The 15,211-nt window shown below is 61.0% G+C and overlaps 2 protein-coding genes across 3 annotated transcripts; both read left to right on the top strand.

Annotated features, from left to right (window-relative positions):
• Positions 1 to 363: 363 nt before the first annotated feature.
• FAAH2 (fatty acid amide hydrolase 2) lies at positions 364 to 6,243 on the top strand. The gene is made up of 11 exons (XM_048078718.2): positions 364 to 655; positions 742 to 824; positions 911 to 1,044; positions 1,190 to 1,399; positions 1,771 to 1,890; positions 2,573 to 2,708; positions 3,312 to 3,429; positions 3,831 to 3,950; positions 4,319 to 4,430; positions 4,740 to 4,934; positions 5,442 to 6,243. The coding sequence occupies exons 1-11, from the start codon at positions 479 to 481 to the stop codon at positions 5,615 to 5,617; spliced, it is 1,581 nt and encodes a 526-aa protein (XP_047934675.1). The 5' UTR covers positions 364 to 478; the 3' UTR covers positions 5,618 to 6,243.
• Positions 6,244 to 6,381: 138 nt separating this feature from the next.
• On the top strand, positions 6,382 to 12,093 carry LOC106049534 (uncharacterized). 2 transcript variants are annotated; one of them, XM_013201887.3, is made up of 8 exons: positions 6,382 to 6,905; positions 7,540 to 7,684; positions 7,910 to 8,030; positions 8,667 to 8,842; positions 9,303 to 9,481; positions 9,844 to 9,997; positions 10,188 to 10,312; positions 11,003 to 12,093. In XM_013201887.3, the coding sequence occupies exons 2-8, from the start codon at positions 7,630 to 7,632 to the stop codon at positions 11,750 to 11,752; spliced, it is 1,560 nt and encodes a 519-aa protein (XP_013057341.3). In that variant the 5' UTR covers positions 6,382 to 6,905; positions 7,540 to 7,629; the 3' UTR covers positions 11,753 to 12,093. The 2 variants fall into 2 exon arrangements, with proteins under 2 accessions (XP_013057341.3, XP_066861032.1); XM_067004931.1 differs by having other exon boundaries at positions 10,185 to 10,312.
• Positions 12,094 to 15,211: the final 3,118 nt, after the last annotated feature.

The following is a 15,211-nucleotide window of genomic DNA, read 5'->3' as shown; positions in this document are numbered from 1 at the left end:
TGCGGGGAAATGCGACCCCCGGGGCGGCGGGGGGCTGCGACGGGTCGGGGCGCTGCATTCAGGCACGCCTTGTTTGTTTGTTCCCCGCACCATCAGCTCCCGCGGCGCTCGCCCCGAGGCCGGAGGCGATGACCCCAAAGGCCAAGCTCCTGAGGGCCGCCTCGGGGCTCTCTCAGCGCGGCCACCTCACCACCGCTTCCCCGGGACCACCCCAACCCCCGGCGGCCATTTTGCCGCGGCGCTGCGAGCCCGGCGCCCTACGCTGGTTGCGCGCCCTACGCCGCCTGCGCAGCGCCGCGCGCCGTTACCACGGCAACCGCGCCCTCCTTCCGCGGCGGCGCCGCCGACGTCACTGCCCCGCCCGCCCCCGGCCGCACTAGGAGCACTAGGAGCACTAGGAGCACTAGGAGCACTAGGAGCACTAGGGGCACTAGGGGCACTAGGAGCACTGGTAGCACTAGGGGCGCCGGGAGCGGCCATGGCGCTGTCGCGCGCGGAGCGGTGCCTGGCGCTGCTGCTGCGGCTGCTGTCCCGCGCCTGCCTGGCGCTGCTGGGGCTGGCGGCCCCCGCGACGCCCCGCGCCGTGCCCCCACCGCGCCGCTCGCTGCTGCTGCTGCCCGCCCGGCAGCTGGCGAAGCGGCTCCGGCAGCGGCAGGTGGGCACCCAGGGGTGCTGGGGGGAGGGGGCGTAGGGTGTGTGGGGGGCACCCTCGTCGCTGAGCACCTTCCTCCTCCTCCCCAGGTGACGTGCGTGGAGGTGGTGGAGGCCTACATCGAGAGGATTAGGGAGGTGAATCCGCTGATCAACGCCGTCGTCAAGGACAGGTAGCGCGGGGGCTACCTTATCCCCCTTATCCGCCCCCATGCTTCGCAGCAGCACCGGAGCTGCCTCTCCCCTGGGTTCTGCGCAGGTTTGAGGAGGCCCTGCAAGAAGCCCGGCAGGTGGACAAGCTGCTGGCAGAGAGCCCCGGCGAGGACTACCTGGAGGAGAAGTTCCCCTTCCTGGGGGTCCCCATCACCGTCAAGGAGGCCTTCTCGTTGCACGGTGGGTTCGCCCCCGTGCCTCTTGCAGCAGGAGCGAGGCGGTGGCATGCAGCACCTTGGGTGGCGGGTGGCCGCTACAAGGAGCTCAGGGGGAAGCGGCGTCCCTCTCCCCGCCTGCCTCCCCTTTGATGACCCTTGCCTTGCAGGGATGCCCAACACCTCCGGCCTGGTCAACCGCCGCAACGTCATCGCCACCTCCGATGCCACCGTCGTGTCACGGCTGAAGCAAGCTGGCGCCATCCCGCTGGGGGTGACCAACTGCAGCGAGCTGTGCATGTGGTACGAGTCCAGCAACAGGGTCTATGGCCGGACCAACAACCCCTATGACCTGCAGAGGATCGTGGGGGGCAGCTCAGGTGAGCACGCTGCTCTGGGAGGAAAGGGTCAAAATGCAAAAAGGAAATTGCTCCCACTGCACGCTGCTTTAACTTGCTGCTGGGCTCCTGCAGAGCTTGCAGGCATTGTCCGGGGCAGTGCAGGAGGTGATTTGTAGGCGCAACGTCTTCACACCTCCTGGGTGTCACACTTGGCACTGCTTTATCTTGCTGTGGGTACAAAGAGCAGTGCAGATGTGGCATTTAAGCAAAAATCCCCTTGGCCTGTTTTCCCAGACATTGCAAAAGTGGCTCCCACCCTGCGTGCACACAAAGGGAAGTGCCTACTGCAGGATGCTTCTGCTTGTTCTGCACTATAAACCACCGTTCTTGCTTTATTTTCTCCTGTGCAGGTGGGGAGGGCGGTGTCCTTGCAGCCGCCTGCTCGGTGATAGGTGTGGGCTCCGACATCGGCGGCAGCATCCGGATGCCAGCTTTCTTCAACGGCGTCTTTGGCCATAAACCCACCACAGGTGAACCTCTGCAGGTGAAATGCACAGAGGAGGAGGGCTGTGGGAGGAAGCTCCTCTGCTTGCCTCCAGTGGGTTTTTCCACTGTGGGGCTGCCACGCACTGACAAGCAAATTCTTGCACGGGGCAAGCCCACTGCGTGAGCGCCGCAATGAGAAACCATCTGATGGCAGGATGTCAAGTGCATGGGAGGCGGGAGGTGTCTTGTGACAGGTATTGCATCCCCAGCGTGGGATGTTTTTCCAGCACTGGTATATGCTGCTTGGGTGTTTCCCTGACAGCAAGGACACAGGGCGCTTTCAGGTGGCGTCAGGGGTGGTTTTTAGCCTGGCAGAGTGCTTGGCTGTGCCAGCCAGCTGCTTTTCCCCCTTGTGCACATTGCCCTGGGGTTGAGAACGCGCTGAGGAACACCACTGGAAATTCCTGGAGCACCAGTGCAATCCCCAGGGTACCTGTGCAAATGCCTGGAGCAGAAACACAATCCCCAGGGCACCATCACAAATTCCTGGAACAGAAATGCAGTACCCAGGGCACAGCTGCATGTTCCCAGGGCAGCAATGCAAACACTTTACACACAACCCCTGAGCTGCAGTGGGAGACCGTGGTGCTGCAGGGCTCGCCCCATCTTGCACTGGTGGTGCTGGGGACGCGGCTCGTGGTGAGTGACGCCTCTCCCTACTTGCAGGAGTGGTCCCCAATGACGGGCAGTTCCCCATCGCACAGGGGGTGCGGACCAGCTTCCTCTGCACCGGGCCCATGTGCCGCTACGCCGAGGACCTGGAGCCGATGCTGCGGGTCATGGCTGGCCCTGGAGTCCACAAGTAGGTTGCTCTTGGTGCTTCACGCTGCTGAGCTGGTCCCAGCTGCTTCCCTGGGGGAGTTGGCCTTTTATGTGTTACGCCTGCTTTTTCCTGCCGCTGCAGAACTGGTTTTCCATCCCTACTGCCACTGGGTTGCTGCTCTCGCACCTGAACAGCATTTAGTGTGCATGCACCAGCAAGGAGCAAGGTGCAGGCAGGGCAGGTCCTGCTGCTTGCTGCAGCCTCTGCGGGCTCACGATGCTTCACGTGACAACATGCTCCATTGCCGCTTTCATTTCTACCTTGGCCCTTGCAATGCAAAGCTGCAGTCCTGACCTCAGCCTCAGGCAGGATCTGTCCCTACAGGGTGCACCTTGAGGGACAAAGGTTTTTCTGACTGCTACAGCAGCGATAAACATGCAAAGCTGGCAGAGCACAGGGCCAGTGGGATGAGCAAGCGGATGGGGAATGGGCAGTTTCGGGGTGTCTGTGTGTGTTGAGGGACCTTCCTTCCCGCACTGACCAAGAGCAGAGCGTCCTGAGGATGTTTCCAAGCCTGTGAGCAGCTCCGGAGCAGGGAAGGAGCCAGGCATGGATTTGCAAGCAGCCTCGTTCCCTTTGCAGGCTGAAGCTGAACGAAAAGGTGTCGCTGGAGAAAATCAAGTTTCTCTGCATGGATCATGATGGCGGGTCCGTTTTTGTGTCGCCTGTGGACAAGGAGATCCTGCAGGCCCAGAAGAAGGTAGGAAGGAAGGGGGAGAAGATACTGTTCTTGTTCTGCATTACAGTGGAAACACAGTGGAAATGTTGCAAGTGGCTGCTGGCGGCCTTGCACTGGTGTTTGACTGTACTGGGGTATCCAGAGCTTTTGGTGCAATTTCCATTGCAACAGCTTTATTTTGCTTGCTTAACCTCTCCTCTTTACACTACGGAGACCTTCCAGGGTTGCTGGGGGGGAAGCCCCAGGGTGGTTTCCCCCTGCTCAGTGCAGAGAGGAGCTGCTGGGGGCCCTGTGTGGTAGCAAAAGAAGCTGCTCCATGGGCTCTCTGTCCCATGGACCTCCTCTCTCTCCCTCATTCCCATGGGTTTACGGCAGTATATTGTGTCCTCGTAGAATCAAACCCTTCCCACTGTCCCCACCAGGTGGTGGAGTACCTCGAACGCGATCTGGGAGTGCAGGTTCAGTGCGTGTCCATCCACAAGATGAAGTATTCCTTCCAGATCTGGTCGGCCATGATGTCTTCCAACGACAGCGATGGGCAGGTAGGTGAGATGGCACAGGCAAAGGTGCCTGGGGCCAACCGTGGAGAGTTGCGGACTTGCGAGACCTGCCCAGAAGCTTTCTGTGCTCCTTTGGTCCCCGCAGTCCTCCTCCCACCTCCTTCCAAAGCCACGCAGGTCTCACCTCCATGCTGTGCACCTCAGGCCAGGGCCCTGCTGCAAATTGGGATTAATACGCATTAGCATCCCAGGACTGAGGCGGCGGGTTAGCAGCGAGCCGTCATCTCTCCGAGCATCATGTGCTGCTCTGCAGATGCAAAACGCCACGGTGCTGATCCCTCGTACGAAAATGGGAATCGCGTGCATTGTGGCGCGCTGTTGCTGCAGGAAGGGTGTGTGTGTGATTGCAGGACGCTCAGGTCTTCACGGACCTGCTCGGGGATCATGGGAAGCCGGTGTGGCCGCTGTGGGAGCTGATGAAGTGGCTGGTGGGGATGTCTTCTCACACCCTCCCGGCCATCGGTAAGCGCGAGCCCCGTGGTGCGTGGAGGTGCTGCTGTCTTGGCAGCAGATAACGGGGGATAATGGGGAACCCTCGTTAGCAGTGTCATGCTGCTGCCTGATGAGTGCCGAGGTTGCTCTGCTCAACCCTTGAAGCAGTGGGCATACTGAAAGACATTCCCCCACCAAATCTGGGGAATGTCTCCTCCACCTATAAGTGGTGGACAATGTTGCATATGGCTTCACAATGTGCCTCCTAGCCTGCTGTAACCCACAGTCCTGTTTGCTCCGCTTTAACGCTTTATTCCTGTTTGTACCCTTGCGCTGTAGCCCTGGGGCTGACGGAGAAGCTGGTGAAACTCAACCTTGGTGCTAACGCCAAGCTGGTGAGCATGGGGAAGAGCCTGCAGGCTGAGATGGAGACCTTGCTGGGGCCAGATGGAGTGCTCCTCTACCCATCCCACCCCACCGTAGCTCCACGGCACCACTCCCCACTGTGCATGCCCTTCAACTTCGCCTACACAGGTGAGCAGCTGCAGCTCCCCCACTGGGACCTCCAGCGCTAGCAGCAGGGTTATCAGAGGGGTGCCCCGCTGCTCCAGAATAGCACATCATCACTTGGCGCTCATGCACCCTGGCCCAGAGGGATGTGCTCAACATGATACAGCTGGCAGCGTGCTTTAGCAGCCACCCCAGAGCTGCTGCACGTCTTGGGGTGCAGCTTGGAGTTCCCTGTGTGGCTCTTCTGCATCTTGAGCTCCTTGTTGCCAGCTCCGTGGTGCGATGCCGTCTGGCTTTGGAGTGATGTAGGGATGGTGCCTGAAGCAGATCGTGGCACCTCACAGCAAGTACCACCCAAGGGTGGCATCGCTCGTGGGTCATCACTGTGATGCTGGCAGCCTCTGGCCGGTGATGTTCCCTTGTCATCGTGCGCTGCCTGGCGGTCACCTAGCTCGGTGGACCTGATCTGTGCAAGATGTTGGCCGCCGAGTCAGCTGGGGGAGAGCTCTGATGTGATCTTCTCTTTTCCAGCCATCTTCAACGTTCTGGGCTTGCCCGTCACGCAGTGCCCGCTGGGCTTGAGCAGCGAGGGCTTGCCGCTGGGCATCCAGCTGGTGGCAGCCTCCTACAACGACCACCTGACGCTGGCGGTGGCTCGGTACCTGGAGGAGGCCTTTGGAGGATGGGTGCTGCCTGGCAAAGCTTAGCCCGGCCTCCAGGAGGCAGGGACAGAGGTGGCCACGCTGGGAAAGGCGGCGGCAGGCGCTGATGTCCCGCCACTGCCTTCTGCCTCCGCGCTTGGAGCATCTTGACCACGTCCAGCCCGTGTCCTCCTGGGCATGGGGGTGCCCGTCCCTCTGTAGCGCCTGCTGCTTTGAAGACGCTGCGTGAAGGCAAGGGAGAGGAGGCTGGATAGGGCATGGGTGCTGCAGAACTGTCTTCATTCTCCTTGGCCTCTCCCTACCTATGGCTTGGGCTGCTCGTGGGTGCCCCAGAGGCGTCCTGGTCCCTGCAGCCTCTGTGATGTGCTGCAGGGCATCCCTGAGCCAGCAAGCAAAGCAGGAGGTGATGCTGGAGGTGATGCTGGCGGTGGCTGCACACAGAAGGGACAAGTGTTTGCTCTCGTGAGCCTTTGACAGCACTGAAAAGCTATTTGACTGCAGCTCTCTGTGTGCTGAGATGGCTAACACATCTCCTGCCCACAGCTTCTTGGGATCACCCAGCCTGATCAGCATCCCACGCTCCTGCCCTCCAAGGTGCCCGCTGCACTATGGGGCAATAAGTGCGACATGTTCTCAATGAGGATAACATTAAAGAGTTTGTCTGCCCAGTGCCTGCGTGTCCTTGTCCCGGCAGCCCTGCTGGTGTGGTGTTGGTGACAGCCTTGTCCCCAAGGAGCCCACCTTGGGCTGCAGCTGCTGCTCGCTTTGCAGGGTGGTCACAGCGTGGTCCTCTCGCAGAGCATCAGCCTGGTGCTTGTCCTGCTCCCTGGGGTCCTGCTGTTCAGAGGGTGTTCTGTGGGTGCCGGCCAGCAGCATCTGAACTGGGTGATGCTCGAAGGCTTAAAACCCAGGGAGGCGCTGATTTGGGGAACAGCTTGCAGAGGGCACTGCTGAGCCAGCTGAGAGCCTGGTGGAGCCTGCAGCAAGGTAACTGAGTTAAGGAGGAAGGAAGAGAGAAGAAACCTGACCCAGGGGTAAAAAAAAACCACGAACCACCAAAGCAACATCACGTGTTGTGCCGTGGGACGTCTCCGTCAGTCTCCAAGTGCAGCTGGGTTGGGCACGGAGGACACAACCGGTGGCCTGTCCCCTGCGACCAGGTGGCCAAAACGGTGGGCAAACGTCTGGAGATACTTCCAGAGGAAGCTCAGAGCATCTCATAGGCTAACGTGGGGTTTTGGAGCTGGATAGACCTGGGCTTGGACTCCAAAGCTGTTTGCTGCAAGGCATTCCCACCACAGCAGGGCGCAAATGGGCAGCTGCATGGCCGAAGGTAGGGAGAACCCGGAGGGCTTTGGTGTGGCGATAGGGGAAGCTGGGGGAAGAGGGCTGCGTGGAGCTACCTCCACGTGGGGCAGCTAAAAAACCAGGGGCTTAGAGATCAAATGCTGCTGGGCATAAATGCTGCTTCTCTTGGTGGGTTTCGGAGCTTTTTGATGGCTGGGGGCACCCTGTTTCACCCAGCCAGGGTGCAGGCATGCATGGCATCCTCCTCGCCCCTGGGGTCACAGCACCAGCGCCACCGGTTTGGGCAGCGCTGCGTCACCACTGCTGTCCCAAACACACCCATATCCTGGCAGCGCCGACGCCTGCCTCCCGCGGGCTTCCCAGAGCGACCAGACGTGCTGGGTGAGCAGACTGAGGTGGCTGCAGCAGGAGGTCGCCGCAGCATGGTGGAGCAAGGGGTGGCAAGCTGTCCCCATGCGTCCCCTTGCCAGCACAGCCCCCGTCGTGGTGCTGCTGCCCCCCGTCCCATGGGGACAGTGCAGGGGTCCCCGGCAGCCTGCGGAGGCGGCACCCTGTGCCACGATGCCCACACCTAGGCATGCAGCCTCTGTGGGCAAGGTGTGTTTGCAGCAGCTTCGGGTGCAGGGGGGGAAACAAACACCTGTTTTCTGTAATCCCAGGTTCTGGCTGCCCGTCGTGGCCACGGGTGGCCAAAGTGCTCGAGCACGCGGTGGGATGCAGCGTGGCAATGTAGAGCAGATGGACACGGGATGAGCCCTGCGCTGAGCCTGCTGCTGTCCCTGGCTGGCTGCACCCTGCTTCAGGGTGAGTCCTGCACTGGGCAGTGGCACCACAAAGTGGCCCCACGGGTGGGAAAAACCACGGGGACAGCTCTTAGACAAAAAAAATACACCTGCGGGGAGGTTGGGTGCAGAGGGTGCTTGGTCAAAGCGGGGGGACCCACGCAATGTGGCCAAGGAGGACGGGGCACGCACATGCTGGGATATGCAAAGCAGGGTGACAGAGCCTCACGCCCCCCGCTCCCCCCAGGCGTGCCGTTCCCACCCCAGGACGTGAGGCTGGAGGCCCAAAACTTCCACGTGCAGCTGCGGTGGGAGCCGGACCCGCGCACCCCTGGCGAGGCCACGTACCAGGTGGAGTGGAAGAGGCGGTAGGTGGTCTGCATGGGCTCAGCGCCCCAGCAGGGTGCACCCCAGCACCCCGAGGACTGCTTTCCCAAAGTAAATATCCCATAATAATAGAAACGCAGAGACCAGCTCGCCCAAGCCCTGCTTGGGCAGGGTCAGCTCAGGATGTGTCCTCTTGCATTCTGACCGCCTTCAGGGATGGAGGCTCCACAGCCTGCCGGGGCAACCTGTTCCCTTTGTTGGTCGCCCTCAGTTAGAAACAGTTCTTTTGTTTGGGGTTGTTTGGTGGTCATTATTTCCTTATGCTCAAATGGCAGTTTTGTATTTCAATTCCTACCCGTCGCCTCTTGTCCTTTCATTGGGCAGCACCGAGAAGCTCCCAGCTCCACCAGCGTCGCTCCACCAGGTGTCTGCCCGTGTTGATAAGGTCCCCTTGCCCCAAGCCACCTCCTTTTGGGGCTGAGCCTTCCCAGGTCATCTTTTTGGACCTCCGCTGGGCTCGCTCCTGCGTGGAACAGCCCCCTGCCTCGACCTGCTGGTGATGCTCTTAGCGCAGCCCACGCCTGTGTCTTGCTCTCCAGCCCTCTCACTTTGATATTTAATGGCTAGGGGAAGGGTTTTCTTCTGGCACCTTCTCCCTGCATTTTCTCCGTGGGCAGAACCTCCAACTGGACCAGGGCAGACGCCTCCTGGGGGAACCACACCAGCTCACCCTGGGTGTGCCAGCTGTATTTCGACGAGATCTACGATATCTACTGGGCGAGAGTGAGAGCCGCGGAGGACGGCGAGCTGTCCCCGTGGGTCTATTCCAGCGAGCTGCAGCCATACAGAGACAGTAAGGACCAGGGAGCACCTTCAACCACATCCCTGCTCTTCCTTGGGGGCTGATAGGCAGAGAGGTCCTTGGAGAGGTGGGAAAGTGCCTGGGCAGAGGAACAGGGTGGGAGCAAGGAGAAGGGCTCGGTGTAGAGAGAGAGGGTGGAGGAGAAGATGCAGTTGAGATGAAAACCCTGGATGGGACGCCCCAGGCCATCAAGAACTTGGGTTTCTGGAGAAGGCATTGAGATGGGGTAGCAAAAAGGATGGGATGTCCCTTTACACCTAAAAGCATCCCTTGTTCATCCCAGCCGTAGGTGCAGAGTCACTGGGTGCGGGCGGTTTTGTCGCAGCAGGTTGGTGAAGGGAGGAGCACCGTTCTGTCAGAAAAGCATAATTTCTAGAGACATTTCCAGAGAAATTAACTGTTTTGAAGGTTTGTTTTGCTTCCTCCTCCTTATTTTTTTCTCTCCCTACAGCAATTGTGGGCCCCCCCAGGCTGTCCTGGCTGTTCCAGGGCCACATCCTCAGCATCAATGTCACCGTGCCGCTCACGCCGTTCAGGGGCAAGAAGGGCTCCTACAAGCCAGTCAACAAAGTGCTGCTGAAGCTGTGGTACTGGCTGCACCTCTACGACGGGGACGTGCTCACCCAGCAAGTGCGTGGCGGGGTGGGGACACGTGGGGGACAACGGCAAAAGGGCACAGGGCGCGCAGAAGCTTCCCTGGTGCAACGGGGATGCTCTGGAGCCCGCGTCCCATTGCGCTGGGGTGGTAGCAGCAGGGCGTTGAGCTGGCGGCACCCATCAGGTTGTTCCAGCCCGTGGGTAAGCAGATAAGGGGTGGTTGATGGTTTGCACCCCCAGAATCAGGGCTTGCAGAGCTTGCAGGGCTTGGGACCCCCTTTCCTCTTCTGGCCTGCAGGTGTACTGAAAAATGAACAATTTGGGGATGAAAGCATGGGGGGGTCTGTTGCACAGGCACGCTCGGTGCCTCGGCCACGCATCCCCTCTGCTTGCAGGTGCCCTGCAGGCGGAGCATGAGAGGAGCACCGTGCACCTTGAGGCACCTGAAGCCGAGCACTCGGTATTGCGTCCGCACGGTGGCAGTGGGCATGGCCCCCGAGCGGAGCCGGGAGGCTGAGCAATGCCTGGTGACCCCGGCAGCTCCTGCAGGTGAGAGCTCGCGGCGTCCTCCTCACAGCCCACCTGCATCGCAGGCACGCGGCAGGGTGCGGGTCGCACACCCTGGGCTGATCTGCTCAGGGCTGGACCCATCTCGGGGGGATGCTACCTGTCGTGGGAGATGCTGGGGGTGCCAACCGGTGTCCCTCCACCCCACAACCCATGGGGACTGTCCCAGCAGGCTTCCCCTGGGTCCTCCTCGCCGCGCTGAATGCCACCTTCCTGCTGCTGAGCGTGGCCGGACTCTGCCTGGTCCATCTGTACATCTTCCCGAAACCCTCGGAGATGCGCCTCCCGAAAACACTCGTGAGTGATGGCCGCGCGTGCACCACGGGGATCCCAGCATCTCCTTCCCTCCACCCCTCTGGGCGTCCTAGGGCTCCCAAGCCTTGCTGCATGGGAGCAGACGCTGGTGGCTCACGCTGGGGCAGGGGTCCTCAGCAGGCTGGGAGTAGGAGCCCTCTGCCTGGGGTCCCTCGGCGTTGCTCGGTTGCACCAGCTTGAAGAGGGGAAGAGAAGAGTGGGGGTGCTGTCCTCGGGAGGTCTTTGCAGCCCCTTGCTGCATCAACAGGCAGCTCTACCCTTGGAGCAGCACCAGGGCAGAGCCTGGAGAGGCTTCGAGGGCTGCAGTGCTGCTGGGCTCACCCAAGTATTCTCAGCCAGCAGAATGGGGCCATAAATCTCCGTTTCCTACGGGAAAAGCCTTATGGAAACACTCACCAGAACAGCCCGTCTCCCCAGATCCTATTTCCCCTCTGCATTCCCGTTTCCCAGTGCTGGGGGTGGCACCTCTGGGGACACAAGTGGCCTGCCAGGCTAAGAAGTCCCCCGTACATCATGCAGAGGCGGTGGCCAGCTGCTCCACCTGGGTGCCAGCGGCTGGCTTCTGCACGGGGCTCGCTTGTGCAGACAAGGGGTCGTGCAGCACCGCTGTCCATCACCGTCGGGATTTTGGCAAGCCAGGACTGACTGCTTTTGCTGCTTGCTTCCCACCAGGCCCCTCTGGACGGGAGCAGCGGGGTGCCCACCCTCGCGCTGCGGGAGGACGCGCTCGCCCTGCTGCTGCCAGCTGGCAAGGAGCCGGCAGCGCCTGGAGCCCCGCTGCAGCCCAGGGCAAGGCGTCCCCAGGAGACGAGTGGTTACTGCCCCAACGGGTTTGGGACGGACCGCCCCGAGGGATGGGACACATCCTGCACCCACAGCCAGCCCGGGCAGGCACTTGGCACCTGGGCATCGTTGCGGCTGGAGGAGGAGGAGGAGGAACACGACGGGGATGCTGCGACAGCTTCCACTGACAGCAGCACAGGAGATGGGGACTGTGGGACATCCGAGACGTGGCTCCCCCTGCACCTCCAGCTTTATTCCAAGTGCCCGTGGCCATCTCCAGGAGCGGGTGTCAGCCTTCCTCCCTCCCTGCAAACCATCAGCTTCAGCCCCAGGGAGCTGCGGGAGAGCGAGGCAGGGTGCTGGGTACCGCTCAGCTCCGTGAAGCTGCTGGCCAGCAAGGAGGAGGACGAGGGGCAGCTCCACCGTGCTGTCCACCCCCCGAGGACCGAGCTTCAGCCGGGTGACAGTGCCATGCAGCAGGGTGACACGGGGCGGGCAGCACCAGGCTGCCCCTGCCCAGTGCCCCCAGTGCCCCCCGGCACGTCCCACATGGGCACGCTCCATGGACAGGTGGCAGCAACATCTTCAGAGCACCCCTCTGTGGTTTTGGGTGCTTCTGAGGCAAAATGTGAGGAATAGGTGCCACAGCTGAACCCCCCCATAACTTTATCTATTTATCCATCTACAGAAGTGTGTGTGTGTACTAATGCATCTCTCTGTATACACACGCACAAACATCTCTTTCATTAGAGGAGATTTTTTTTTAATCTTGTCTGGATAGACTGATTGCGCCCGGTTATTTTTAAATAACACTAATTTATTATGGGAGCTCTCTTCCGTGCTTATTACCTCTGTGCCACAGAGCGAGTGCTGCCAGGCCTGGGGAAGCTGCTGGGAAAACCTGGGGCTTCCCTGGGGGGAATCGCACCTGTGGCTGCTCTGTGCCTTGCTGCAGCATGGGAAAAAAGCCGGTTCTTCGGCAGGATGGTTTTATTATCCCTCCTATCCAGGCTCCTGGACCCATGAGCTTCAGTCTGGATTTGGCAATGGGGGCTCTGCTCCATCCCCACCGGGGCAGGAGGGCTGCTGCAGTGCCCCGTGCTGGGGAGCAAAAGGCCAAGGGGGAGCATCTGGCTCCGGTGGCAGCGGGGGGCTTTTTCTTCCGCCGTGTCATGGCCAGCGCTGCTCCCTGGGCTGGGAGCGAAGGGAGTGCAGTGGGGGATCTGTTGCTCCATCACTTGTCATTGCAGCAAGTGGCCAAAGGTCCCAGCGGTGGCACGAGGGGCTGCCCCTCTCTGGGGCTGTCCCCAGAAGGGTGCCCTGGGGTCAGCTGGGATTTTCGTCTGTCCCTGGGGCAGGTGTGTTAGGTGGTGCCTCGCCAGGGCTCCTCTCGGGCTCAGCTGGAACAAGAGAGTCTGATTTTCCTTCACTGGTTTCACTTTCTTTTTTCGCTACGACAAAAAACTGGGGGGAGAAGCACCTGCTGTCACGCTGGGCTATGTGAAATGGCCTTTTACATTTTCAGGTGTTTAGAAAGCCAACCCAAAAGCCAAGTCAGAAGAATTTCCCCCATCTTCACATCAGGCAGACTTCAGAGGGGTTGAGGTTTTGGGGCAAACACAGGAGCCAAAGTGGTGTAATCTGTAAATCCTCGAGCAAAATGTTCCACACTGACCCTCCCTCCCTCCCTCCCTCCCTCCCTCCCTTGCACTACCCTCTCTTTTTTTTTCTTCCTTTGGAGCTTTTTGGTGCATTTGATCTACAGTTGCCACTGCTCTGCCTGAGCTCACCGCACCCAAGCCATGGGGCTGCTTTTGCTGCTCTGCAGCCCCGTGGCCACGGCATCCTGCTGCCAGGTGACCGGCAGCTCCGCGGCGCTTATCTCCTCGAGGAGCTCTGGAGACGCACGCCCTGCTTCTGCTTGGAAACCTCCGGGAGTGGAGACCCTGCCCTGCTTGCAGCTGGCCAGCATCCCAGCTACGGCCCGAAAATCCAGGTCCCGTCTGCACGCCGGTGACCTGGAGGTGGTCCTCAGCGCCGAGCACCGTGCCAGCCAGCCCGTGCTGGGCTGCTGTGCTGGGAGGTGGTGGGACCGCGCTGGGCTGGCGGGTGCTGGGCTCGCTCCGGGATGCAGCAGGTGGTTTTCTAGCAGCCTGCCAGCTCTCACAGCACGGAAGACAGGCGGCCCTTTTCTGAGCCCGCGGGTGACTCAGGCGAGGCGCTCGCCGCAGCAGGAGCCACCCAAGCCCAGGGGGTTGAAGCGGCAGAAGAGTCTCTGCGAAACAGAAACGGCGAGAGTGGAAAAAGGCAAAGCGCTGGTGACATTTCGCTCTGGCATTTCAGCAGCACGAGTTTCTGAGTGGATGTTGGGGGGGGGGGGGGTTGCACCATCTGTCAGGCGCGGGGCTTTGCAGAGCCACCGTGAGAAAGCGCAGGGCCGCGCACCCACGTGCACCGGTGGAGACCCGGTGCTGCCACACACAGCTTGGCCTGCCTGCCCAGAGGCTCTGCTCTGTCTGTGCAGGTGTTAAAGTGTTTTGCAGGATGGGGCCGTGCAGGGGCAGACCCCCACCCGCGCAGCATCGCACCCCTCCGTCCCTGCTGCAGGCGTGAGCTGAGCCTGGCTCCTGCCCCACGCCGCAGCCCAGAACCAGGAGAGGTGGAGATGGGTCCCGAGACACCCAGGGCACCCCTCGGCATCGTGCCTGCGGGTATTTGCTCCTGAAGTCTGCGAAATCTCTGACTCACCCCCCTCGACAGGCCTGCTCCCCGTGCCGTTGGTGTTTTGAACTTCTGCTGGTGCCAGATCAAAGCGATGAGGGGGATGCAGCTGGGAGCGGCTCCTTATTAGAAGCAGCCCATTAAGGACTATCAAGAGGGTATTTCTTATTACTAATTCTCAGAGAGCTGAGCTGCCAGCTACAGAAATACTGGAGAGGGGAATTTTTTCTGTGCGGGGGCTAGCGGGGCTTTTGCAGCTGCCGCATGGGAAATCCGGCACTTAACAAACCCGAGGGAGACGGCAGCTCCTGAAATGACAGAGCTGAATTCAGCTCTAGCATTTTGCCGGCTGCCGGGGCCCAGGAAGAGCCCTGCCTGGCGCTGGACGGGGCAGGAGGCAGTAGGTGCAAGGGGCTGGGGCTGGAGACCATGCGGTGTGGGCTGCCAAAGGTGGGTTTTGGGGCAGGCTGCAGGAGGCACGAGCCTCCGGCACTCCTCATTCCGGACCGTGCGGCTTCTCCATGGGCAGCTCCACGGCAGGACCCGAGTGAGGGTGCCCAGACCACGCTGGGGCCAAGCCCTCGGCTGGGAGGTGGCCCCACGGGTGGCTTCGCTGCAGAGCAGAGCGTTTCCCATTGCATGCACTGGTCTGGGAGTGCCCTCGTCTGGGGACGCGTGGCAAGTGTCTGCAGGGCGCTCGGTTGGCGTCCCGGGGCGAGGTGGCAGGGCTGGGTGGCACCCCTCCGCCTCTGCTCCCCATGCCCCCCGGCCTCCCGGTGCAGGGGCTGGCTGCAGAGCGGCCCAAGCAGCCAGCTTGGTGCCTTCTCGCCCCCCTTCAGAGACCCATGAAACTCTTCCTCGCTGCCCCCAGGAAGGGTGCCACCAGGAACACGCTGTCACAGCGAAGGTGGCTGGTCTGAGGCCACCAAAGGGGCCTCTGCCAGCTGGATTTCTCCGACCTGAGCCTCCCACGCAAAGAGATTTAAAGGGAAGCAATCCCAGCTGGCTGATGTTGTGGTAGCTATTTTCCCAGGAAAACCCCTTTTCATGACCCTGCCGCTGGGACGCTGGCTGCGAGTCCTCCATCCACCGGCTTTCCAGAGAAAAAAGGTGGGTGTTGGAGCCAAAAACATCCAGGCCCCGGCACTGGCCATGCCTTGCATGATGTTCAACCAGAGTCCCTTTGGTTTGCCGTGACATAACGGACTGGACGTGTGGATCTGTGTGTTTTGTCCAGGTGTTGGCCCCATGTTCTCTTCTCCAAACCCACCGGGGGCACGGGTCACCTCCCCGGCCTTCCCTCCCTCTTCCTTCCCCAGCACAGCCCCGGCAAACAGCAGAGCTCCTGGAAACCCAGCCGTGCATCTATCGAGTGTC

The sequence above is a fragment of the Anser cygnoides genome, chromosome 13, assembly GCF_040182565.1.
Source record: "Anser cygnoides isolate HZ-2024a breed goose chromosome 13, Taihu_goose_T2T_genome, whole genome shotgun sequence".
Classification (NCBI taxonomy): domain Eukaryota; kingdom Metazoa; phylum Chordata; class Aves; order Anseriformes; family Anatidae; genus Anser; species Anser cygnoides.
The sequence above is the reverse complement of the archived record's forward strand: the minus strand, read 5'-3'. Positions and strand labels throughout refer to the sequence as shown.

Coding starts and splice junctions, on each gene's coding strand:
- FAAH2 (XM_048078718.2), top strand. CDS start 479: ATGGCGCTGTCGCGCGCGGAGCGGTGCCTGGCGCTGCTGCTGCGGCTG. Junction 1,045..1,189: donor GGAGGCCTTCTCGTTGCACG/GTGGGTTCGCCC, acceptor CTTGCCTTGCAG/GGATGCCCAACACCTCCGGC. Junction 2,709..3,311: donor GCTGGCCCTGGAGTCCACAA/GTAGGTTGCTCT, acceptor TTCCCTTTGCAG/GCTGAAGCTGAACGAAAAGG.
- LOC106049534 (XM_067004931.1), top strand. CDS start 7,630: ATGAGCCCTGCGCTGAGCCTGCTGCTGTCCCTGGCTGGCTGCACCCTG. Junction 8,843..9,302: donor GCTGCAGCCATACAGAGACA/GTAAGGACCAGG, acceptor CTCTCCCTACAG/CAATTGTGGGCCCCCCCAGG. Junction 9,482..9,843: donor GGGACGTGCTCACCCAGCAA/GTGCGTGGCGGG, acceptor CTCTGCTTGCAG/GTGCCCTGCAGGCGGAGCAT.